This window comes from Alosa alosa, chromosome 24, assembly GCF_017589495.1.
Source record: "Alosa alosa isolate M-15738 ecotype Scorff River chromosome 24, AALO_Geno_1.1, whole genome shotgun sequence".
Lineage (NCBI taxonomy): Eukaryota > Metazoa > Chordata > Actinopteri > Clupeiformes > Clupeidae > Alosa > Alosa alosa.
In genome coordinates, this window is record NC_063212.1 from 11,718,617 (window position 1) to 11,745,649 (window position 27,033).

The 27,033-nt window shown below is 40.6% G+C and overlaps 2 protein-coding genes across 2 annotated transcripts; both read left to right on the plus strand.

The window, feature by feature from the left end:
• Positions 1 to 1,555: 1,555 nt before the first annotated feature.
• plbd2 (phospholipase B domain containing 2) lies at positions 1,556 to 8,329 on the plus strand. The gene is made up of 12 exons (XM_048237059.1): positions 1,556 to 1,967; positions 2,564 to 2,657; positions 3,406 to 3,564; positions 3,725 to 3,825; positions 4,722 to 4,936; positions 5,274 to 5,368; positions 5,893 to 6,053; positions 6,486 to 6,581; positions 6,796 to 6,867; positions 7,136 to 7,288; positions 7,422 to 7,584; positions 7,821 to 8,329. Exons 1-12 carry the CDS (start codon positions 1,720 to 1,722, stop codon positions 7,992 to 7,994), a joined length of 1,731 nt encoding a protein of 576 aa, XP_048093016.1. The 5' UTR covers positions 1,556 to 1,719; the 3' UTR covers positions 7,995 to 8,329.
• Positions 8,330 to 8,629: 300 nt separating this feature from the next.
• LOC125289939 (phospholipase DDHD2-like) lies at positions 8,630 to 25,824 on the plus strand. The gene is made up of 18 exons (XM_048237057.1): positions 8,630 to 8,782; positions 9,483 to 9,731; positions 11,278 to 11,473; positions 11,908 to 12,098; positions 12,633 to 12,722; positions 14,257 to 14,377; positions 17,720 to 17,809; positions 18,348 to 18,489; positions 18,741 to 18,949; positions 19,075 to 19,142; positions 19,429 to 19,551; positions 19,653 to 19,748; positions 20,015 to 20,164; positions 21,107 to 21,262; positions 21,375 to 21,477; positions 22,281 to 22,454; positions 23,452 to 23,599; positions 23,985 to 25,824. The coding sequence occupies exons 2-18, from the start codon at positions 9,606 to 9,608 to the stop codon at positions 24,064 to 24,066; spliced, it is 2,265 nt and encodes a 754-aa protein (XP_048093014.1). The 5' UTR covers positions 8,630 to 8,782; positions 9,483 to 9,605; the 3' UTR covers positions 24,067 to 25,824.
• Positions 25,825 to 27,033: the final 1,209 nt, after the last annotated feature.

The following is a 27,033-nucleotide window of genomic DNA, read 5'->3' on the forward strand; positions in this document are numbered from 1 at the left end:
CAAAACATCAACATCAGTTGAGGGCTGCAACTTCACTTTAAAAATGACAATATCCTGTCCGGACTACTGTTGTCAGTGATATAAGTATTTGAAATGAACATGATTTCTTAATGTCTAGTGACATATCAGGGCCATTTTATGATTAATTGTAATTCATTTCTTACATACGGTTCCTTTAAGCTACAGCAATGTTTTAACTACAGCTACAGCAAGAGTAACATTTACGGTACAGTGCAGAGGAGACAGTAGAGAGGGGCCACTGCACTGCCCCCCAAGCCTCCACAGATGTCTAAACTTTTTCATTATCATTTAATCACAAGTGAGTAACATTTAAACGCCTCTTGGATGATCACTGTTCATAACTGGGTGATTCATTTTTGAACACCTGATCACCTGATTGTGCAAATATTCAAGTTAAACAAAAGGAAAACACCCTTCGTATATTTGGTCCTGAATCTTTGGCGTTCTCATCTTGTGCCTTGCAGGCCATATGTCAATGAAGACAGTCGGAGCGGAGGTTCCGTTGGCGACCATGTCCTACAAAGGCTTAGGCCTAGGTTGATTTCCTGTACAGTGGTGAACCTCTGGGACCGGGTAATAGGGACACTGAGGGTATATACCCTAGATTTGAAATGGCGCTTTGCTGCAACTCTGGTGCCAAATTCCTCCACCCTGGGTGGCTTCTTACCTCTCCAAGGAGCGTATGCATTAGTGAGAAGCTGCTACTGCGCAAAGTGCTGCAGTGTCTACCATATATCTGATCATACGGAATCTGCTGAGTCTCGTGGCCTCCCTGTTTTGCCCATTGTCAAGTTGACCACATTGAACAGAGTCATGCCAACCGCGTCGTCTCGGTTTGTGTTTTGTTGCAGCCTTTGCTGCCTCGGCAAGCTGATTGTAAAAGGAAGACAGGAATGAGAAGACCTAAAAACGGAGATGCTACGCTACTGGCTACCTGTGTTCTATTTGTATTTATTTATTTGTGCTTGATTTTGTGCTGTGTAGACTGTGTAGCCTAATAAATGTTCACATATAGCCTACCAGCACAAATGACTAGAAACACTCAATGAACCACAACATAATTATAATATAATTAATTTGGCGGACCTATAAAAGTATGACTAATTAAATATGTTTTAGTGTGGGCGTGGGCGTGATGACTCAGAGGTTCAAGCCATCAGTCGTTCAGGACTCTTATTATGAAGTAGGCCTATCGTATCCTTGCCGAAAGGTTGTCGGACAGTGTCACATGACCATAAGTTGTCATATGACCAAAGCTAGTGGTTGAAAACATAGACATAATATACATAGACGCCGCATCGACCGCTGCTCCCTACTAGCGCTGACGAGATTTGGAGCCGCCATCTTGGACCGGTCATCCACTCCACTCCACTCAGTGTAATCTGTTTGGCCGGTGCAATGAGCTGTCAGCACACTTAATTAATCATATCTCACTGAATACCCAACAGATTTTCACGCGGTTTTTTTTTGCTGCAAAGGTCATACATGTAGCTATGATACAGGCCACATTGTTCGAAAACAACGAATAGTACGGTAATGTTAAATCTTACTTGTGAAAAGTAAATCCCCCCGAGTATGGTTCGCCGATTTGAGCAGGAACATGCTGCACAGTGCTGTCATCTTGTGTTTCCTGCTGCAACGCAATGAGGAGTATGACAGGTCCAAGATGGCGGCCGCATTTCTTGTTTCCAGCAGCCAATGCGGCGTCTATGTATATTATGTCTATGGTTGAAAATGTCTGGCTGTGTTGCTCTAAGTGCAGCTTTGAGGCGTTTTGATTTAATATGTATTTTCAGCGTTTTGCTATGTTATTGGATATACCCCCTTGGCGCTGTTATTCAGTCTGTCGTGATTGAGAAACAGACTGGCAAGCTTCAGCTGGTAGAGGGCTATCATGCTGACAATGTGGCTTCGGCGAATTTCACAGATGACATCTCAGATTCAGGGTAAAAAATGATCTCTTTATCAGTTGTTTCCCTGGGGTAAAGAGTTGTTTTGCAGGGGCTTCATCGTCGTTCGCGTAGGCTTTGTATGCATTTGTGTAGGCTTTGCGAATGCAATTCGCTTGACCCTCTAGCCCTGCTTATGTATAATAGCCTACACCAACTTAGAACGTTTGAGGTTTTGTAAATTGTTGGGGTTTTTGTAATGTAGGCAGGTGAGATTTCGAAAATGGAATAACCAATTTATCTGTGTTGCCTTAGTCTGTTGTCTGGTTGTAGCCAGAAATCATCTACTATGCTAAGCTTTCTGTTACCCCGGTGTTGCACCAAATTCTGTGACACCGGCGCTCATTTATAAATATGCTTTATGAAGAGCTTTTCACTCCCATGACCGTTCAAGAACATTTCCCTTTTCTTTGATGGAGAAGGGTTGTTTAGCAGTTTCTGTTACCCAATTAGCCTAGGCACATTCAGTAGAGGATAGTTATTTGTATGTTGTAATAGCCTAATTCCTTTTTTGACCTCTACGGAAAAATGCCTACATTTATCTTAATTTTCACTTATTGTTAATAAATGAATCTCTTTTTCGTGTTTCTTAGCTGGGCCTATCTAGAAGTGACCACTAGTGGGCGCTATAATGACACCATTCAGGCATATGCTGCGGGGGCAGTGGAGGGTGCCGTTACCTCACAGGTCAGTGACATTTGAGACCACCTTCAGTTTTACTTTGCCATTGTGTTATGATATACAACCAAAGAGTATATTGCAGTTCCACTAAATGCAGACATAAATGGGGCCGTCAATGTGACTTATCACACTTTGCAGGTGATGTGAAGTCGAATGAGGTACCATCTAAACATACTTAAAAATGTGCTATGTAGTCAAATACTGTGATGAAACATACAACAAAAAGTTCTTTCCTTACTGTTTATCATCACTTCAAGATTAACAATTGGTGTACATGGTACCTTTGTAGCTTAGTCGAAATGTGGTGATGGTTGCCTTGCAAAGGTCAGTCCTGCCAAACAACATTTCGCAAACAAACATAAGCTGTTTGTAGGCTACTATGCACACTTTACATTTGCTGTGTAAGATCATACTTTGCACATTTAAAGATTTGCCAAGCAGAACATGACTGAACATGCCACGCCAAGTAATCACCAAAACATCTGTTGGCCTGATGGGATTCTGTTACATGTGGAAGTCCAGACTTACCCATGCAAATAATAGTTTCCTATAAGAGAGAAACTGTGGTGGAATATAGCTTTTTGCAAAATTTATACTTCTCTGCCCTCCTCTGTGCGAAATGGATACTCCCCTGTCCTCTGCAAACATGATACTCCGCAACAAACAATAACAACTGTTTACTGTATTGTCATTGTTCGTCATGAAGTATCATCTTTTTTCCCCATTATTTGATTTGCTTTGTTTTTGTGTTCAGCTCATCTACAAGCACTGGATGAACACTGTTGTTGACTACTGTGGGCCATTTGGATATGAACCAGTTTATTGCCAGAAGTTAAAGGAGTACATCATGGCTAATCTTCAATGGGTTGTGAAGCAGATAGAGAAACAGCCTGACTCGGCTTACTGGCACCAGGTAAGCGGTCCAACTGCGGACACTAGTAAATTGATCAACACATCACAAAATCGTTACTCCCCAGTAAATAAATGCCGGTTCAAACATGTTTTGTATTGCATCACGAGAGGTCATCGCTGATTGGAAGACCTTTCAATGTAAATGTTTGTTTGCTCCACAGGTCCGTCTTGCACTGTTGCAGATTCGAGGGATGGAGGACGCCTACAATGACCAGCTGTCTTTCTCAATGGCCATCCCAAACCTCAATCCATTTGGGTTTCTGTGAGTGCTCTCTCCTTCCCTGCTCATTTCAGCGCTCGCTCAGCATAATCTGCTGGAAGGTATTGGTCTAGATACATGTCATTTGGCTACAGAGACTGGTTAAAAGCCTGTTGTGTGTGCCTTAGCTCTTGGAGGAAGGTCTTAAACTGAATGTGTGTGTGTGTGTGTGTGTGTGTGTGTGGGGGTTGTTGCAATAGGGTCAAAGGTGGCCCCAGCCGTGGCGCAGCCCGCCCCGTGGTCCTTTCCGGGTCCCGCCCCGATTCTCTCTCCCGCCCACTTCCTGTCGTTCTGTTCTCCACTGTCCTATCTGATTAAAGGCATGAGAGGCCAAAAAAAGATTTTAAAAAAGGGTCAAAGGTTATAGCTTGCACTGTTTTAAATCCTGTCATTTTGGAGAGAAGCAGTTAAATGGTCACTGTGACTGTTGATTTATTGTTTTATTGACTGTTGTTTTATTTGTTTCACTCCGAGACACACATCAAAGCTATTATAGTACATTGAACACAAGTAGATATTTTATGTTGCTTTTAGCCTGCCAAAAAAGCTTCCCTTAGAGTCTGTTTCTATAAATAGATGCTATTATTAGCACCGGGCTCAAGTAACTTCTATGTTTGCAATGTACCAAACATTTCTTTTCACAAAAATAGTCACATGTTGTTGTGATGGTCTCACGTATCACATGAGAAGTACGATGTACCCAGGAGCAGCTGAGTGCTGAAACCATGTGAAATATTTTGTCTATAATCGTATTTTTTTTTTTATTTATTTTTTTTTTTTTCTAAATTTAGATTTCGATTTTTATAATCCATATATAAAAAAAGTTCTATTTTTTCAGACGGAGAGATACACTGTATGTTTTTTTGAAGATGTTTTACACACACCCTTTGCTCCATCAGGTTGTTTCAGATGGGTGGAGATCTGGAGGATCTGGAGGCTGCGCTGAATAAAAGTAGCCCATCACGGACGCTTGGCTCAGGCTCCTGCTCTGCCCTGGTGAAGTTGCTGCCAGGCAACAAAGAGCTGTTGGTATCACATGACACATGGAATAATTACCAGGCCATGCTGAGGATCATGAAGAAGTATTCCTTCTCCTACCACATTTCATCAAAAGGTGTTTACACGCATCCAGACGCATACACAATATCTGTCTTTAAACTCTTTCTTTTGTGCAGTTATCTTGACAACAAACTCCTTGTGTACAAATTTATTTTTTGTTCCTAAAGATTTTGTGGTAGACAGTGTGCTCTTTTGAATTGAGGATACCATGATTGTGACATGGTACATTTCAATATTGTTTTTTTGCATTTGCATTTGTTTTGCATTTGCAACATTGCAATGTTGTTTTGTTTAGATTGTTTTTAGGTTCTCCACTCTGGTTGTAAAGAATGCTGTTTTCTCTGCAGTAAAACATTTTGTCTTTGGACTAATTGATTTGACCTGTGTTCCAGATGAGCGGCCCATCCCTGGGGCCATTCAGGCCTTCTCCTCCTACCCTGGCTCCATCTTTTCAGGCGATGACTTCTATATCCTCAGCAGTGGGCTGGTGAGTAGTGCTCTGCAGCAGGCTGCACCAGTCAAGTGTAAGTTTGATTGTGAGTTTAGGTGTAAGGTGTGTCTTAAACCTCCTTTGTCAGACAGGACTGAGAAGAATTAGGGGATTGTATGCAACCTGATTATTTTGTTTGTTTTTGCATTGTTGGGTATATACACTGTAACTGTATGAACACACCACCGCCGTTTTGAGCTTCAAAGTTACAGACTTCTCTCAGCTGCAAGAAGCAGCAAATCCATCAGCGTCGCGTTTTGGCCGTGTTGAGCGACCAGAACGTCAACCAGAAAGTTAAAAGTTGGTCAACTTTATGGTAATGAGCTATGACGCGGTTCAGCGGCAAACGACCAGCAACGTAGAATGCAGCCACGTCAGAGCGGCCAAAGCCTCAAAAGCTTCCCCTTACTTTTTGACAAACGTCTTTGACCGGGTGGCCAGAGCTTCTTTTGCAGCTCAAGTCGGCGGCTGTGTGTACGTACAGTAAGACACCTCTCTGTGTTGCTCTTGTTTTTGTTTAGGTTGCCATGGAGACCACAATCGGGAACAGTAACCCTGCCTTGTGGAAGTACGTGGTACCGCAAGGTGCAGTGATGGAGTGGCTCCGAAATATTGTTGCCAATCGCCTAGCACAGACAGGCAAACAGTGGGCTGATGTCTTCAGCAAGTTCAACAGTGGAACGTATGTCTGCATCTGTGAACACACAAGCATACTCACATACGCACAGTAGCCTACCTGCTGGTTGTCATAATCACATACAGTATATATTTGAAAAAATATATAAGTATTTGCATACCTTATTCTTAATCCTAGACATTATTGATAACTCAACTTAACTTATGTATTCATAACTACACAGTGTAAACAATATAACAACAGAACAGCTGTCATGAATGATTTATTGAATTATTTAAATGTCAAGGAGAGCCTTGAAATATATATATATAGATAGATATATAGATAGATAGATAGATTTTAGAAGGTAGTTAAATAAAGAGAGTAGATGAATGACATTTTCAATGCATCAGATTTGAGAGATTAATTTTTATACATGCGTATTCAAGATGAATAGAATGAATCTTAGAAAAGAACAATGTGCTCTTTCCACCTAAGGTATAATAATCAGTGGATGATTGTGGATTATAAAGTCTTCACTCCAGGAAGAACAGATATCACAGAGGAGCTTTTCACTGTTCTGGAGCAAATTCCGTAAGTCCTCTACCTTCACATGATAGTATGATCCTTGTGTGCTGCCGATGGTTCTCATTTGCTCTTGGTTTAGTTGATACTTAGTTGAAATGGTATGTGCCATTTTATTGGGTTTGTGTTGTTTATCTTTTAGTTTGATCAATGCTTATAAAGTAATCTATGATTAGAAAATTCCTACAAATGTTTTTCATCACATTTTTCTCTTTTCTTGTAGAGGTTTCATTATGGTCCAGGATAAAACCACTGAGCTTTATGAAACAGGTTACTGGGCTAGCTACAACATCCCGTGAGTGTAAAGACCAGTCTCCTATTCAGAAAGCATATTTACATACATGCATGAGCATAGTCTTAACTCATATGTTATTTGTCATTTTGTATCTGTGTCATATTATGCAGTATTTCCACAGTATCATTTCTTACTGTATACTTTATATTTGAACTCTGCATGTCTGAAGTAGAAAAGGTCATAATTGAATGAATGAATCCACCCACTCATATTTTTATTTTGTATTTTATATTTGGATTTCAACCTGAATTTACTCTCCACCATACAGGTATTATAAGGAGATCTTCAATGCCAGCGGCTGCCAGGAGCTGGTTCAGCAGTACGGGTCTTGGTTCTCCTTCGATATGAATCCAAGGGCTCAGATTTTCAGACGGAATCAAACCTTAGTGACCGATCTGAAGTCTATGGTCAAGCTCATGAGGTGATCTATACTTTACTTTGGTCCACCGATCATTTAAATGGATGTAGTGCTCTCTACCCAACTATAGAAGGCTAAATGCCTCTCACTTTCTCCTACCAAAGAAAACCATTGACCAGTGGCATCCCTGTTGCAGGTACAACAATTATGAGAAAGACCCCCTGTCCCAGTGTGATGGCTGTGACCCAAAACAGAATGGAGAAAACACCATCTCTGCACGATCCGATCTTAACCCTGCCAATGGCACCTATCCATTTGGAGCACTAAGACAGCGGCCTCACGGTGGAACGGACATGAAGGCAAGCCCCCGTCGCCTCTGTCTCTGTCTTAATGAGGATTTGTATGCTTTTGATAAGATAATACTTTACTGTCTGTTACACAAGGGTTACAGAAAAATGTCTTTGACAAGGCTCCAGTCACAAAGAAACATTCACACAGACATATACAAACAAGACATGGGGTGTTGAAGTATCAACTGACTGTGGTATCAGTGGTGTGGTATAGATACTAACTTAGTCTTTCCCTGCTCCCACAGATGACGTCGTACGGCATGTATAAGGAGTATCAGATGCTGGCTGCTAGTGGCCCTACGTGGGACCAGGTGCCTGCGTTCCAGTGGAGCACCTCTCCGTACAGTGACCTGCTGCACATGGGCCATCCTGACCGCTGGGCCTTTCCTACAGTCCATGTCAGATGGGGCACTGTCTGAACTCAAAGTAGCTTATAGACAAACATGGACAAATGCAACAAGTAGACAAACACACACACACACACACACACACACACAAACACACACACACAAATACACCTGGCCTTCCCAATAATCATGATCATTATGTCTAAATCAAGACGGAGACTCCAGGATGACGGTATAGAGAAAAGAAAGGACAAAGGAATGAAAGGGAAAACGCAAGCCATGGACAGGATTGCTGTTTTACATTCAAATCTGTCAGTGGTTTCAGTTTTTTTTTATTATTATTGTTTTCTGTTTGATTACATGAGATTTCTGAATAAAACAATAAAAAAAAACAATGAATAAGACTATTATATGACTGTTGTGGTTTTATTGAAGAAGTAGTAAACTTCTTTTTCTTTTGCTCAATAGGCCTATCTCATATAAAAAATGGCGTCTCATAATGACGTTTTCATATATCATATAATATCATTTGATAATAAGAAATTGTAGCGTAAAATCCAATGCTAATTTTGTTTTGTTGAAAATACGTATTTCTGAATAATGCAAGTGCGCTGTTAACCAAGTACCATAGACAGGCGCAGATGAAGTAAACAGGTGGGCTTTTACTGTGATGCCAAATACCGTGACCCGGAAAGAGAATAATTAAATGAATTTCATATGACACTGACGTTTAAAAGCAAACTCAACAGCCTGGTGGTGACCATGACAGCATCATTATTTTGGATACTTCTGCCATTGAAGTAGGTTGTTTCTCAGCAAGTACCGCTTCGAGTGACACGAACACATTGTCATTCGTATAGGTAAGTGAATCTTTCTAATGATCGCTGACTGCTGGCTTGTTAGCTTAGCCAGCTAGTTAACCTTACAGGGGTTTTGAAGTTGGATGGCTAATCAGCCAGCCAGCTGACGTTCGCACAGAACAGAGTTTTAACGATCTCAATGTCGAATAGCAGCTAACTATTAACAACAAAAATGTTTCAAATCTGAAGCGTACGCAAGCTAGTATTGCATGTGCTGTCATTTCACGTTGTTGAATGTGTTGTCATGTCAAGAAAAATGATCCCCAGATTTTTTTGGTTAACTCCTCGTTGGTTGTTTGTTTAGTGTGTAAGAAAAGTCACATCCTATTCCAGCACAACATATTGTGCTGACAGTGGTTTTCACATTGTATGTCATCGTCTTCGTTAACGTTAGTGTATCATCAGGCTACGTCTTTAGGAATGTCTTTTATAGACTCTATTGTATGATAGGCAGCCTGTGCAGTATGACAATAGTCACTAGCCATTAGGAATAACTGAAGAACTTCATTAGACTGCTATGTGTTGTAAAATATGCGTTTGAACAATATTCCTGTTACTTTAGATGGGAATGGAACTGTTTCCACTTTAATGACAGTCAGACATACAAATACACAGATGCAAGCATATATTAAACACATGGGTCATGTGATGTGAATTGTTTATGGCAGTGACCACGTCTCTTTATTGTCATTACTTACAGATCAAGAAGCATTCCCTCAAACCTTTTAGAAAAACTGGAACTTCAAATTCCAGGAAATTGTTGTCTCGGATGCCAGGTCTCAGGACTCTCAACACAAGCTCAAAACTGGTCACGTGATGTCTGATGACCCAACTGGTGGTGGTGGCGTCTTCCATGGTTCCAGGACCGGAGCAGCAGGTCCTACAAGTGGAAGACTCTAATTTGTCAGTTAATCAGGGGGATCCGTCCACGGGAAAAGACAAAAAGAAGGTATGTTTTGACTTTTTGAGGACCACCTTAAATGATGTTCACAAACCATGATACCTTAAATGATGACCACAAACTGCAGCACTGAAATATAGGCAACATCTGAAGTTTGCATTCCATCACAAAGCTACAGTCCCTTAGTTAGCTTTAGTTGTCCTCTATTCATCATGTTTTTGCTATTGTCAATCCCAGCAAAATTGATTTAGGGACTAGTAAGTCTGACAGAGCCAAGTCACTAAATATAGCTTGCATTTAAATATGATCATATACATAGACATATTCACGTTAGTCAGCACATCTTGCCTGGAACCCATGCTTTGAATACCTCAACCAAAATTAGCCCAGTGAGACACAGCAGTGTGTGTCGTATGCATGCAGACTGAAAAGTCATAGTGTCCTGTTTTCAAGCAGCTGTGAAAGAGCCATATGTTCACTTGTCACACAGTTTTAATTAGTCTGATATTTTTATTGCTTAGATACCGCAGCATTATTCATTTTGGAAGGAAACTATGGTTTAGTTACTGTGTTGTTGAAATTGGAGTTTTATTAAGCTGAAATAAAGGAGATGAAGGTGGATCACTTTACAGGGTGGAATAATATTCAATGTCGTGCGTGCCCTATTGGGACTGTGAAAACAGACACAATAAGCTGTCGTGTCATATAGGCATAGGGAGTCTAACATCTAAATTAAGTCCAAGGACACTGAGTCAAACAGCACAACAGCTTGTATAAATAGCCGACAGCATCCTGAGAGCAGTACATTGTGTGTTTCTCAAGCAGGATGTTGATTAGATCATAGTAGACACTGATACAGCTCTGTTGACTTGTTTTGAACAGTATGTGAGAATGTATGGGCATCTGTGGCCTACTGGTTAGGGAATCAGACTTGTGACCGAAGGGTGGCCGGTTCGATCCCTGACTGGTAGGAAAAATGTGGGTGGGGGGAGTGATTGAACAGCACTCTCCCACATTCACATCCACAGATGAGGTGCCCTTGAGCCAGGCAATACCCCCCAAGTCTAACCCCTAATTGCTCCCCGGGCACCAGGATTAAGGCTGCCCACTGCTTTGGGTGTGTATGTGTGCTCCTAGTGTGCTCACTGCTCTGAGGGTGTGTGTGTTTGAATGGGTGTACACTGTGTGTGTGTGTGTGTTGTACACTACCCCCTGATGGGTAATTATATGCAAGTATGCTTGGTTAATAAACCTGATATACATTTACATGGGGCCTAATTTAAATGATGGGCAAAGCGTCTTAAGTCTAACTAAAGCTAATTTGATAACTAGTGAAAATAAATGTGCTAATTTAAAACCATGGGTAAGACATTTAAGCGCAAAGATTGACGACTCACCTCAGTTCCCCCACATGACATCTATACTTTGCTAATGTTGACAGACTTTTTTACCACATACAGTACATATCCACTCACAACATCATGTTTATGTCTGCAACCCCAACACATATAATGGGGAGGATCAATGTGGATCAATGATGATCAATGTGTGTGTTTGTATTTAGTCAATGTGTGCGTTTGTATTTATTCCTCAGACGGCAGCAGCCACTTTGGATGAAACTTCTCCCTCCTCTGCTGAGTCTTTCGAGATGTTGGATGGTCTGGATTTGTCCGAGTCCATTTACGAACCAGTCCAACCTCATTGGTTCTACTGTCGTCGGACCAATGAGAAAGACTGGCTACCATTCAGCCATGAAGACTCTCTTAAGCTGGAGGATGCCCTCAAGAACTGTGAGAGCACTCCTAAATGTTTATTCTAGCTGTTTTGTAATAAATAGCATTTTGGTATTAACTCACGATTACACTTAGAAATCATTTGAATTATTTTCGTCTCAACAATGTAATCTATGTAGCTATTGATGTAGAATGCAATTTAATGTACAAAGCTAAATAACTGTGGGTACATTCATTGTGCACAAAAAAATAGGTGGATATGAATTTCACCAGCAAAATGACAAATACACGCCCTCTTTTGTTTTGCTGAAGCTCAATGTTGATTGGCTAGGATTGTTTATGGCTTGGTCCACTGTCGCTTTCCAATTTACAGGGCCAGGAATATGCACAAATGCCAGTTTTTTTTTTTTTTTTTTTTTTTTTTTGTGGACTACATATTTAAGTCTGAACAGTATTAATCTTGTCTTGTTATTACCTGACTTCTATTTCAGTGAAAAAAGAAGATGAGAGCGTGGTCGCTGTGGAGGGTGGTCGCTATGACGTTCGCCTGACTGAGCGTCTGCGCTATGCTGTCTACTGGGACCAGGCACCCTCAGAAGTCCGTCGCTGCTCGTGGTTCTTCAAAGGAAACGAAGACCCCCGGTACATGCCATACCCAGAGTCTTTCAGTGAACGCTTGGAGGTAAGCCATCCCTCTTTTAGCTCTTATGCTTAAAGGAGAATTCCGACCATTTTTCACATAGATCTCCATTTCTCAAGGTCACCGAATACTGTCGGTACAAAACAAAACCCAAAACAATCGGTTCTACCTAGCTCGAGTTGCTGCAACCAACAGCTAGAGCAACCAGGCTGCTACAGTGTTAAACTCTGGGGGCATTTTCATCAGCCCTCATGTTCATGCCCCCAGAGTGTAGCACTGTAGCTGCCCGGCAGCTCTAGCCTTTAACTGCATAAGCACTCAATGAAGGGTTAGGTTTCCTATCTTAGTTTGCGTTTGTTCACACACTATTGATGTGGCATGGTGTGACCACCGCCTGACAATCGGTCGCCCTGGATTCGATTCCCAAACCCGCCGTTGCCAGTTCTGTGTTGTTTTGGATAAAAGTGTCAGTTAAATACGAGTGAACTTTAGCTGAAACTTTAACTTTTAGTTTTCTTGGGAGAATCATGCACGTTTTTGTGATTTGACAATGAGTCATTTGTGCTTCCTTGACAGGATGCGTACATGATAGCCGTAACATTAGGGGAGTGGAAGAGGAAGCTGGAGTTTCCCACAGGCGAGACGGTCATTCTCCACAACCCCAAGGTAAGATGTGCATGTGCTGGACCAGTCCAGGGACCAGCTGAGTACCTACAGGCCGTTCGTCAAGGGTGATGATACATTGGGCATAGGGCTGGGATAAACGATTATTTTTTAAACTATTAATCTAGCGATTATTTTTTCGATGCATCAATTAATTTAACGATTCATTTTTTCAGTTCGATTTCAATTCGATTCGATTATCGATTACCTCCACATTAATTGACTAATAGCAACTTATACATGTTTATTTACATATCTGAATGAAAAAACATGAATTCTTTAACATTGCAATATACGCTTATTGCTTTTAAGATTACAAAATAAAAGACTATACAAGTGCAAAGTAATGCATTTTTAGCCAGAGGTAGCATTCAATAAAGTTCAGTAGTGTCTAATTGAGTGCCTGTCATTTTAAGACGTTCGTGTGGGAATCCTTGCAATTAACATATTAACACAGTTATAAGGCTGCCGATGTGTGGATGCAATTCATAAGTAGTTAGTTCAAATAACGGTTCGTACTTCTCCTTTGGACAAGCACTTTTGAGTCTTGGAAAACACTTTTCCATTTACATCGGGATTTTGCAAACATTCAGAGTCAATAAAATGAGCCCTGCATGAATAACCAATACAAGCAGCTGCAAGTAAGCATGCTAAACTTGACATCCAAACAGTATTCTAACGTTAGCTTTGAGATACTGCTTGATTGCATACTGTAACTTAACTTAGTAGTCTCCTCAATGTACTATGTTGTGATAAGACCTTAGCAGAGTTTACTTTAACTTTAATGCAGCAGTTTTGATCAAATTTGCGCAGCATGGTCACGATGCTAAGCGGATTTAATAGTAATTTTAGCCCACTGTGTTCTATGCAGTGCTTCTATGTGGCAACAACAATCGTGAATATTTTGTTAAATGCACCTGCAGAGGAGGAGCAGCGGGCTCGTTACGAAAGAGAGCGGGCGGGGCGAGGAAAGGCTGTGTGAGTAAAAAGTGCAGCTCAATGAAATTATTTTATCTTATCTTTAATTTAAACAGTAGGCCTACAACATAGAACATCAACGTGTGGTGGCCGGTTTTGATTTCGTGGTGCCCAGCCACAGATTAGTCAACGTATGGAAAACACTGAAGGTGTAAGAATAAAAATATTTAGCAGCACAAGTTATGCTTGACGAATCGACGCTCATATTTTGCGTCGACGTATTTTTTGCGTCGATGTCATCGATTACGTCGACGCGTTGTCCCAGCCCTAATTGGGCAGTGTTTTGAACAATGTCGCTGGACATTGCTCCTGAACTACATTGTTTGTGCACTTTCCCCACTATTATTGGTTAACTCATTTTTATCTGGAGAACTGCTATCATGTATGGGAAAAAATTGTAGCAATCTGAAAAATCGGAACAGTTCATGCGATTGCCTTGCAGCATTGCTCAAAAAATAGACCCATATATACCTTAAGAGTGAGGTTTTCTCCTTACTCTTGCTTAACCAATCAGGCTGTGATTTTTCTGATTGGCTTTGTCCTTCTTTTTAATTGGCAGCTCATTATGCAGTACCAGCCAATCATGCTGCAGGATGACTGGGTCTCCTCCCCCTCTGAACAGGGGAGGCCGCGCACAGTAAAGAGGGGCATTGAGAACATTGCTGTGGACATCCCAGAAGGTGTGTTTCAGAACCCTGATGGCCTGTGTTTTAAAGGAGAATTCCTGCAATTTTTCAAATAGATCTCTGTTTCTCGAGGTCAAAGAGAACTGTCGGTACGGAAAAAACTATCAAAACGGAAACAATCGGTTCTACCTAGCTTGAGTTGCTGCAGCCAACAGCTAGAGCTGCCAGGCGCTACAGTGCTACACTCTGGGGGCATGTTCATCAGTCCTCATGTTCATGCCCCCAGAGTGTAGAGTTCATGTTATGATCCTGGTACAGAAGCACTACACTCTGGCTCCATATCAATGCTTTTATTACAGTGCATGAAAATGCACTGTTCTGTTATCCGAAGTCTTCTTCTTATTCTTCCCACCACATTTCTGCGTCTAATTCAGCTTTAACCGTTTAACGTAGAAACTTCGTTCAAACTTTGTAACATAGGTCTTGAAAAGGACACGTGGGGAATGTATTTTTCACTTTTGTAAACGTTATACTTTTTGAGATATTAATAAAAAACAAGCTTATTTTTCCCCATAGACTTTGTATTAGCACTGACATCACAATGGACTAATTAACTTGATTTGCACCTGTATCAACTTCCAGCTGCTCACTACTAGGACCCATCAAAGGGCCAGTTAAACTGATTGCACCTGTATCAACTGCTTTCTGCTTAACTAGGCCAACTCTCTCTGTGTCTCTCCATTCTACAAGGATATAAGGCACATTCCATCCAACTTTCTATCCATTCATCCTCTTCAAACCATTCACTCATCCACCCATTAAACTATAAATCAACATCCATTAAACAATCTTCCTATCAACATCCATTCAACTTTCTGTCTATCAACATCCATTACACTATCTACATTCAACTTTTAAACTGTAAACTCTGTCTCAGGCTTTAAGCATACAATCTGGCTCTCTTAAGACTACTATTTCCTCTGCCCACAACTGTTTCAAAATACATGTCCTCACTAAAATTATTTAATAGTGAATTATTGAACTATTTAAACTACTCAACTATTTAACTGTTCAGCCATTTCAACTGTCAGTTGTTATCAACTATGACTCCTGCCAACTGTTTCCCAATAAAAGTTTGTTTGGCATTTTATGTTAATATACAGTATGTTTATATTTTCATGCACTGCTAATTTCCTCGAAATTACATTTTCTAGTTAATCGATAACGTTTGGGGTCTTCTTCAGATCGTAGAAAAACAGGAAGACCAACCACATCATTATATATCCACACTAATTATGACCGCCGCGCAGCGAAGCGGCAGTCATATAGGTTTAGTCAGATTTTTTTTTCCGCATGTCCAAATTTCCGTCAAGGATTCCCTAGACACTGTAAGACCGGGGTACACGAAACTTGGTGGGCATGTAACCCCACATGGATAGCATGGAACCCTCTTTTTTTCGTTTTGATCTGTAGCCCCCCCGCTGGACTGGACCCCCCCGAAAGGAGGGTAGGGCAGACACAGTTTTCTGTGAATATCTTGAGAACCGTAGGGTTTAGGAGGACCATTTTTTTGTTGTATGTTGATCTCAAAGGGCCATGTCAACCCATTCCATAACCGCTCATTTCATGTATAGCGCCACCTAGTTAAACACAAAAAAGTAAAAATGAAGGTACCACAGGTATCTGTGACCTAACATAGTCAAAACTGCACGAAATTGGAAATGTAGGATCATTATGACACCCTCTGAATGCACGCCAAGTTTCGTCGAATTCCGTTCATGGGGGGCCACACAATAAATTAATTTATGTTACTATACACCAACTGGCCTGTAGGTGGCCGGAGACAGTTTTCTGTGAATATCTCAAGAACCGTAGGGCCTAGGAGGTCCATCTTTTTTTTGTATGTTGGTCTTAAGGGGGCATGTCAACCCATCCCATTACCACTTATTTCATGTATAGCGCCACCTAGTTAAAAATTAAAAAGCAAAACATTAGGTGTTTTCATCACAATATCTCTGGCTGACATGGTCAAAACTGCACGAAATTGAAAGTGTAGGATCATTATGACACCCTCCGAATGCACGCCAAGTTTCGTGGACTTTCGTTCATGGGGGGCCTCGAGAAACAGAGATCAGAAAATAATTTATGTGTACATTTAGTGACCGTACACCAACAACGATTCCCGGGACACTGAAAGACCGGGGTACACGAAACTTGGTGGGAATGTAACCCCACATGGATAGCATGAAACATCGTTTTTCGTTTTGATCTGTAGCCCCCCCGCTGGACTGGACCTCCCGAAAGGAGGGTAGGGCAGACACAGTTTTCTGTGAATATCTTGAGAACCGTAGGGCCTAGGATGACCAATTTTTTGCATATGTTTGCCAAGGGTCATGTAAACCCATTCCATATGCACACATGTGCATAAACAGATACACACGCACACACATGCATTCACAGTAATCCTACGTATAACACATACTCACACAGTAGACATATATACGCATGCATGCACATGCACACACACAGGCACATAAACAGGCAAACACACAAGCACATGCACGCACGCACACACACCCACCCACACACACACACACACACATAAACATAAACATGTACACGCACACATGCACACAATTCAAGAATTTCTCCGAATTATGAACAGGCAAGATGGGGGTGGGGTTGTATAAAATGTATTTTACATGTGAAATCTATGAACTAATCATGTTTTGGTACTTGTTGTCTAGCAGATACCAGTAAGAATTGAGTTTGCATAATGCAATTCAGTGAGACAGTTAGAAACATACAGTATATGCCTTTCAGCGTGACTTATTTTTGTGGAAAACATGTGCTGGACTCGGCGGCGGTCATATTTTGTACCGCTCTGTGGTACATCTAGTTAACACACCAGACAATAGGGCTCCCAGCCATTGGAGGTAAAGGGATGTCTATTAGTAATTTACCAGTGGCCAGCACCTCCCTAACTGTCCTTGGTGTGCGTTACATTTGCCTTAAATATGATCCTGGTACATTCACACAGACTGTTTAACTCTACAGTCGTAACTTAGGTCCACTAAATACTGTGGGCACTGTGATTACTTTTCGTTTGCTCAGCTTTTCCCGTTTTTTTTTTCCCCAACTGAGTAGGTGGACGTCGGATCGTCCTGTTGTGTTTTAGACAGATTGGGCCTGACTGATGTGGTCAGGAAAAAAAAAATCAGGAAATTGCTCCAAGAATCATTAGCACACAGTACCTCCGTGTTGATCTAGCATCATGTGTGTGTGTGTGCCTACAGGGGAACCTCCGTGTTGATCTAGCATTGTGTGTGTGTGTGTGTGTGTGTGCCTACAGGGGAACCTCAGTGTTGATCTAGTGTCATGTGTGTGTGCCTACAGGGGAACCTCAGACAGTGGACCACCTTGTGTTTATGGTGCATGGGATCGGGCCTGCATGTGACCTTCGGTTTCGGAGCATCATCCAATGTGGTATGTTTAATGTGTGTGTGTGTGTATTACAATAATGATATTGTAACTAACATCCTTTACCAGCATAATACATATGTTCAAATGGTTCCTGTTTGTGTATCTGTCTGTGTGTGTGTTTTTAAAGAAAAAATAATAATGCTATTGCAAAATAACATCCTCTCCAATACACAATGTAAGCTTCGATGATATTGAAAAACTTTTTTCACGATCTCTGTGGAAACTTGAAGACAAAGCCCGAGCAAGCATATTTTGGGGCAGGGAGAAAACATTCTCAAAAAAGTCCTTAATCGGCACATACCTGATGGAATTGAAGGAGAAATACACCACCGTTGTTTTGAACACAATTATTGACTTAACTAAATTATTGCATTTCTGCTCTAGTCGGGTCTCCCTCAGTACTTTATTGTTTTCTCCTGTTGTGGACAGTGTGCTACTTTGAAATGTGATCTCCTGATTCCTGATTGTTCAACAAAGCCTCATTTTGGGCTCTCTCTCTCTCTCTCTCTCCCTCCCTCCCTCCCTCCCTCTCTCTGTCCAGTGAATGATTTCCGCAGTGCTGCCTTGAGCCTGCTCAGCTCTCACTGCAGGTCGGCCCGAGAGGAGGGCAGGGTTGGCAGGGTCGAGTTCCTTCCTGTTGACTGGCACAGTGCTCTCCATGGCGATGCCACCGGCGTTGACGAGTGAGGGCGCCAATTACTCCTCTAGACAGAAACATTGACTCCGAAACAATGAATGGACTTTTGTTTGGTTATGGTTCTGTTTTGTAACAGTTTTGTCTGTCTTTGGATGTTTTGCCTCGTTGTTTGTGAATGTAGTTTACAGTCATTGCCTTCCTTGCAAGGTCTGACCTGTAAAAGAGTTGACAATTTGAAAGATTCTTTTCATAAAATGAACTGATAACTGATCAATTCATAAAAAAAATTCCCCTCAGGTCCATCCAACGGATCACTCTCCCCAGCATCAGCCGACTCCGACATTTCACCAACGACACCTTGCTGGATCTCTTCTTCTACAACAGCCCCACCTACTGCCAGACTATCCTGGACACCGTGGTAACAGAGGTCAACCGACTCCACAGTCTGTTCCGCTGCCGCCACCCAGACTTTAAGGGGCAAGTGTCCCTAGTGGGCCACAGTTTGGGTCAGTTTATGTCAGCTATGTTGTTCCTCCGTTTTGTCATTATGGGATCTTTTGCAACATGTTGGCTCCTTTCGTATCGGACATGCTGACTCCTGTGTCTCAAGTTGTGTACTTTATATTCACAGGGTCTCTTATTCTTTTTGATCTTCTCACCAATCAGAAAACAAGCTCTGAGGACTTGGGGAATGAGATGGTAGCTCTTTTTCCTTTTTTTTCCCTTTTTCTTATTTGTCCTTCATGCATTCTCTCGCATGTATGATTTTAAAAAAGTGGAAAGCATATATTTTTGGAATGCATAATACGTTTATTTGGCGTAAAACAACATAGTGGGAAAAAAACCAAATCATTATATCAGCTTGTAGACCTACGTCTGCTGTAGGGGTGACTTACAAAAAAGACAGATGTTCCAGGTAAACGTGTGTTTGATTGTGTGATTACATGACATTGATTTTTGTGATTTGTGTCTCCTGAATTGACAGAAAAATTCTTTCGGTGACCTTTCAACCCCTAAGAAAGAAAACCTGGAAGATGCCCTCAGTAGACTGGGGCTTCAGAAATACATTCCTATTCTACAGAAGGAAGAAATGGACCTAGACTCTTTGGTCAGTACTTTACTGAATTTAGTCTGCTGATTGGAATGACTTATATATTGTTTTATATATATATATATAACATTTTACATTTATTATCATCCTTTCCTCAGTCTCTTTGCACAGAAACTGAATTAGAAAAAGTAGGAATACCTCTTGGACCACGCAAAAAAATCTTGGACTTGGTCAGTAGAAGACAAATCTTGAAGGTGAGGGACAAACTCTACAAGCTAAAAGCACTGTCAATGCATTGGGATGCTTGTAGTGCTTTTATTGGAGGAAAAAGAAATCAAACAACTGGTGTGTTTTCACACCAAATTTGGATTTACAATCTTCTTATGGATCTGTTCTGTCTAGATAGCGTTAATCATCATTTATAGAATAACGGGTTAATGGAATCAACGTAAGCATATTTTGTAAATATTCCACATCCTCCCAACTCATGTGGCCATGGGACTCTGGTGTTCTTCCACAGGATCATAAAGCCAGGATGGCGGCCATGTTACCTCCTGAAGACTTAGCAGACCACAACGATGCCAGCGTGGCCCACCGTCAAAGCTTCCTGCGGACCTATTCCACCACCAGTGCCGTAGACTACAAATATTTTGATGTGGGGATCGGTCAGGTAATAAACATACACTGTATGTGGTGTCTGTGTGTAGTATTGTTCTTAGTGTTGTAGGTTTTGTAGATTGTTTCAGACTAGCCTAGGCCACTAAAAGATGTAGAGTAGACGATCACACCGTTAAACTTGTCTGGTTTGACTTTTGTTGCTCTCGGGGATAGCTGAACTATGCTGTTGCCAGGGGACAGGTTAGTGGCTCCATCCACTATTTTATCTATTTATTTATTTATTTATTTTTTCTGTTACATTTGCTTGCATTTGCTTTCTGCATTTTACAGTATTTCACCATGTCTCTATCATTTTGCTTTTTTTAATTTTGAATTCCTCTGTTGTCTCATCGACATGTGAACCATTCATTGCTGTGCCCTTTGGCTCTGATAGGATGTTGCAACAGTTCGAAATCAGTCCTTTGGCTCTGATAGGATGTTGCAACAGTTCGGAATCAGTCCTTTGGCTCTGATTGGATGTTGCAACAGTTTGGAATCAGTGTCCATCTGTGGAGATTTAGGGAGGTTTTCAGAACTTACTCTGGCCATTGCTGGGCAGGGAGGGGCAGGGGGTGGAAAATAGGGCGCATGACTACTAGAGAGGAGATATCTGTTTCCATAAGGACAGATAGAGGTCATGGTGAATATATACACAGCATGAGAAAAACAGTGTATCTTTGACATTGTGGTTAGTCTCAAAGAGAGAAATTAGTTTCCCTTTTGTGTACTATGCAGCATGAGGTGTATTATGTGCCACTTGCATTGTGGTATTGTCTGGTAACAATACAGGTTAGACTATTATTATGGCTGATATTCAAACTGGTGGAAGACTGAAAAGAAGATGATTTGACAAAACTGCAAATTTCATGATCTGTTACTAAACGAAGTGCCAGTGTTCGCTTTTGTAAGAATTAGTTAAATTTGTCCTCTTTGTCCCTTGTTTTGTCCATTACAGGTGTCCATCCATTACCCTCAACTATCTTTCCATCCACACTCCTTCTTTGCGTTCGGCTCACCCATCGGAATGTTTCTGACTGTTCGAGGACTGAAACGTATCGACCCCGACTACAACTTCCCCACGTGCAAGGCCTTCTTCAACATCTATCACCCTGTGCGTGTGTCCTCTTGGAAATGGACAAGCAATGCGAATCCATATGTTAAAGTAGCTTTTGTGTGAAAGTTATAGCTGCTTCTTAGAATACGATGTTATTCCCCTCTTGCAGTTTGATCCAGTTGCGTACCGCATTGAGCCCATGATTGTGCCTGAGGCTGATCTGGAGCCGATGCTGATACCACATCACAAGGGGAGGAAGAGGATGCATCTGGGTAAGATGAGAGAAGATAATACTTTTCTTAATCCCACACCCGGGAAATTCACTTTTTATATACTTTAACTCATCAAAATGGTCCCCACCCATTAAATTGCTCTATAGCGGAGTCGGTGTCAATAGTGTAAAAATGTAAACGCCTTTTGCCTGCTAAAGCTGAGTAACATTACATTACATTACATTTAGCAGACACTTCTTGACCAAAGTGACTTACATATGTCAGCTATATTACAAGGGATCACATTGTCCCCGGAGCAACTTGGTGTTAGTGCCTTGCTCAAGGGCACAACGGTGGAAGCCGGGAATTGAACCGACAACTTTCAGGCTACTGCACACTAGCCCAGCTCCTTAACCACTACACTACCACCGCCCATAGCAGAATAACTGAAAAGAAAATAATTTATGTCATTCGTTTAGCAAAATGTAATTTATTATACATGCTCTCAAATTCAGAAGAGACAGAAGATAAATTTGATACAGTTGTCACATAATATTTTACACACAATAATTTATCATGTCCTGTACTTGGGAAAAGTATCATGATGTATAAATACAAAAATCATTAGCAAGACTTATCAGTGGTGGTCTCACCAAGTGTGGACTGGTCTGACATTTTCTGCACTGCACTGTTACAAGATATGCTCAGTGGTTAGGTCTCCCTGCTGTGGTCCTATTATCAAATGCACATCCTCATTTAGTGGTGAATTGTTAATCAGGGGCTTCTTAAGCACTAATTTCAGTGTAATTTCAGACGTGTCACCTCAGCCTGTAATGAATTCCTTTTCACTTTGTGCCCCACAGAGTTGAGGGAGAGTTTGACCCGCATGGGTGTTGACCTGAGGAACAACGTGCTTGGCTCCCTGCGGACGGCGTGGCAGTCCTTCGCCCGTATACCTGTGGCTGCCCTTCCATCTGGGGAGGAAGCGGTGTGCGCAGGCGTCGCCATGGAGACCTCAGAGACTCGAGAAACAGAGGGTGAGGATGAGGTGGTCAGCTCTGTCCATAAACAGTTCAGGACTAATATACCAGTTTATTGATCAAACAGTTCAGGACTAATATACCAGTTTATTGATCAAACAGTTCAGGACTAATATACCAGTTTATTGATCTAATGGTTCAGGACTAGTATACCAGTTTATTGATCTAATGGTTCAGGACTAATATACCAGTTTATTGATCAAACAGTTCAGGCAGGACTAGTATACCAGTTTATTGATCTAATGGTTCAGGACTAATATACCAGTTTATTGATCAAACAGTTCAGGACTAGTATACCAGTTTATTGATCTAATGGTTCAGGACTAGTATACCAGTTTATTGATCAAACAGTTCAGGACTAATATATCAGTTTATTGATCATAACCATCAAACTGTTGGTTTGAGAGAGGTTCTCATCAACCTCTCTCAAACTACTGGAAAGGGTATTTTGAGTTGCTGGTGGTGACGTATAGTTTGTACAGTGTGAATAGTGAATTAGATACCCTGGTTTCATTCTCTCTTACACTACTGGTGAGTAGTTACCAAGTTGCATCCTCATGTACAGTGAAAGTTCTGATGTTTTGTGTATATTTGATGGATAGATATAAAATGCTGTTCTATGTTAAATATGGTGGACCTGGAGGTCATGGTCTGAATTAGACTATACTGCGTGTGTATGTATGAAGAAGGAAAGAAAAGTAGTTGTCCGCACACTGCAATCTCCCAGAAGAACTAAATGTATTGAGTTAAAAACATAACGCAACGTTTCGAACCATCAGGGTCTTCATCAGGCATTCATTCATCCTTGATAAGCCTTTTTTGTCCTGCACCTGGCCTCAGTGAGGTGGGATGTGCATACACCCACTTTGAAGAGAACTATGTATGAAGAAGCCACATGCTTTCAATGCATTTCCTCAGAGCAGTTGCTTAACATCTATAGGCATAGACTGTGAAATAATGTATAACTGATTAGTTCTTCTTAATTTCACCATAGGAACAGAGGAAAGCGATGTAACAGAGGAAAAAGACTTAATGATTGGAATGTTGAATGGGGGTCGGCGAATTGACTATGTTCTCCAAGAAGCACCTATCGAAAGTTTCAACGAGTACCTCTTTGCCATCCAGAGTCACCTCTGTTACTGGTGAGACAACATTGATACATCATTAATAAATATCTTGCATAATTCATCTTGCCTCTGTAGAGTAAACATTTACAACAGCACAGGAGGCATTTTGATTTAGCCATCTTTCACAATTCAAATGATACATGTACTGTTCACATGTTGAAGTCTATTATTGCCAGGACTTACTGAAATGCCTAGAACCCCATCATCTGGTCATGAGAGGATTTGCAGACTAGATGGATTACATACAGTATTTCTGTATTTTACATACGCAACCTTTTAGCTCTCACAAAGTGTCTTAAAATCTGATGTTAAAATCATATGTACGATATGCACAATTTACTTTATAGCCAGGAGAATTTCAATTTTAACATCAATTTTGTTTTTTCTTTTTTTCTTACAGGGAATCTGAAGACACAGCTCTTCTGCTTCTGAAGGAAATCTATGAAAAACATGGTATAGCTTTTGAACAATCCCCATCATAGGACATTAACATATGGAAGGGCCATATAGAAGGATAAAAAACATGAAGAAAGTATGGAAGGATGAAGTTTTAATTACTGTTTATCTTTACCTCAAGACTGATAACACATTGATGTGGAATTAGAGGTTTTAATATCTCTACATATAATTAAGTCTCTAAAGACCACTGTAGTCATTTTTGACTAGAAATGTTTTTGATATACTAAACACTAATCCTGAAATAAAAATGTTTTGGGTGATTGGTAATGTCAGAATAGGCAACAGCTAATGCATGGTTATATGCCAGCTTAAATCAGACTTGTTGCCGAGTACAAATACCTTGACACAGCAAGTATACTGCCTTTTTGCTGCTATGTTATTGGACTGCAACTTTTCCGTTTAACAGTGTTTTCATTTCATCTACCCAGTTAATCATATGTGTACTGTTTTATGCCATGCAGTTAGTTGATAACTGTGCTATTAAGTTTTACCAAAGATGTACCTTGTTTCCCCTCCTTCAGCCAAAACACATTTACTTCAGTTGTGACATGAGAGAAAATGTTTGTATGGGTGAGCTGTACAACATTTTTTTCAGTACATCATCGCCAATTATAAGTTAACCCTTTAATCAACCTGTTGCATACAGGTTTAGTTTTCACTACATTACAGCATTTTGTCAGTGCAGAGCCTTTGCAGCATACAAACTAAGTTATAAGACCACAAGCCACTGCAGCAGCTGGTCACCATATCCTAGAATCCATATCAAGAAGCAGGATTACCCAAACCAACATATGTGACGGTCAGATTGGAATTGATTGTCAGAGTTAAATTAAGATACAAAGCAAAACACTTCACGCTGATTTATGTTGAAGAAAGAAACACCAGAAGAAATTGCATGTTGTTTTTACAGTTTTGAGGTGTGGTGCCAAATCTGATTGTGGTAAGAGTGTGTTGAGTTTGTTCATATCCTAATGCCTGCAATATGTGACTCTTTCGTGCAATATGTGACTCTTTCCCCAGTTTTCTCCTATTTCCTTTGTAAAAGGACTGAACTTTCCAGAAGCACTTTACTTTGGCATGTTTTTCACTGCCTGATCAGCCAGTCACGTGGTTGTTACCTTTCACTCTTTTCAAATTGATGAATAATGGTGATTGGACAGAGACATTCCAGATTGTCAGCAGGCATCATTACTCGCACTCTGACCCCTGAAGTGCATCTTAAGGGAACACTTTTGTGAAAAGGGTAAAACAAAATGCCCCATTCCAGTTGTGTCTTTCACCCCTCCAGTACCCTGGTCAGTCACGTACCTTTTTAATAATGTACTAAGTGGTACCTTAAGTTTACTTCAGGTGTGCAAATGTACAGGTGCGGGTAAGGTCATTTGAGCTTATGAACTTTGTAAAAATAAAGTTCTCATTTTGCCAATATGATCAGAGGATAATCAACTATTGTGTTGCAGCTTGAAGTTATTTGAATTGTACAAGTATTATGAAGTTGGTGACATTTTGAGAACAAAATGCTTTGCTTGCTCTTTTATTTTATTTTTTGTGTGCTATGCATGTGTCACAAAAACTGAAGGTATATCACAGTAATCCTCTCACAGTGCACTCTAAAATGCTGCCATTTTGTTCAGTTACCCACACTCAAAATTTTATACTGGCTATGAGAAATACTGAAATACAGCATTACGGTTTTATTTATTTGTATGTTTTCTTTATCCAATTTCATGTATTTGAACAAATGAATAAATAAACATTTAACAAATATCACTCTTTGAAAACTGTTGAATAACTGAATGATTGTACAGAATTATGTGTTTAATAGTTTTAAACCTATTATAGTGTTACTTGCACTTGTTTAGTAAAGGCTCCCTGGGGTACCATAGCCCTCAACACTTGGAAGTATTATTTTGTAGTAGGCTGTTTTGTAAGTAACTCCGACTAGTTGCAGTAGTGTATTTTGGATATAGAAAAGTCTGAATAAGTAAGTAGCCTAAACACTAATAAGCCTGTTTCATATAATAATTAAAATATCTTAAATGATTCCCATCTGTGACATTTATGTATGTATAAATTTTATCAAGCAAGTATAGGCTAATATATGCCTTAAATATACAAGTTGTAACTATGCCAGGGGACTAACAAATAGACAAATAGCCTAGGTAGGCTACAAATTCTCTTCAATGCAAAAATAATGTTTTAAACTGGCTTTTTATCACAGAGATCAGAACAATTGCTTAGGTTTACCGTCAATTCTGTTAGTGTGTTGTTTCATTTAGAAGTGTAGACCTTTCACTTTCACTGTATAACAAAACCAAATATTATTTTGGAATTTGGCTGAATAGGGATGGACTTTTATTATGACAAATCAGATGCGCCTAATCCCAGAAGTAAGTATGTCCAGAGAACTGCTACTCGGAAAACTTCCGGTTTCTGAACTGGTTGCAGTTCCTTCTGTGGTTCCACATGAGGGCGCTCGTCCACGAGTGCAGAATGCATGGAGGTCTATGGAGCTGTACTCCTCAAAATCCACTTTTCTCGGGATATATTTTTTTTCAAGTAATTTGAATATTGTATTCGAAAGGGGAGGCAAAGAAAATACACTTGGTTGAGTATTATATTTTTTAAAGTCACTTAATTGTTCTAAAAAGCCTTTCAAACGTGTCAATGACGTCATTCATTAGCACAATGCTAGCATGTTATGGGCAACAACGACCCAACCTGTAAGAAATCAAAAGGACATAAGTACTCGTTCATTCAACTTTTGGCATATAACCCATGTTGAAGTTATACAAACTACAATCAAATCTGAGATTTGTCAACGACAATCAGGTGAAAGAGACAAATTTAGCCGTCTAGCTCCATTGACTCCCATTCATTCTGCACTCATGGCGATCACCCCCAGTGGAACTCTGGTGGAACTGCAACCAAAATTCGGTACAATGGGACTTAATACGGAGTGGCCAGGCTCTCCGTAGACGGGCTCTGGT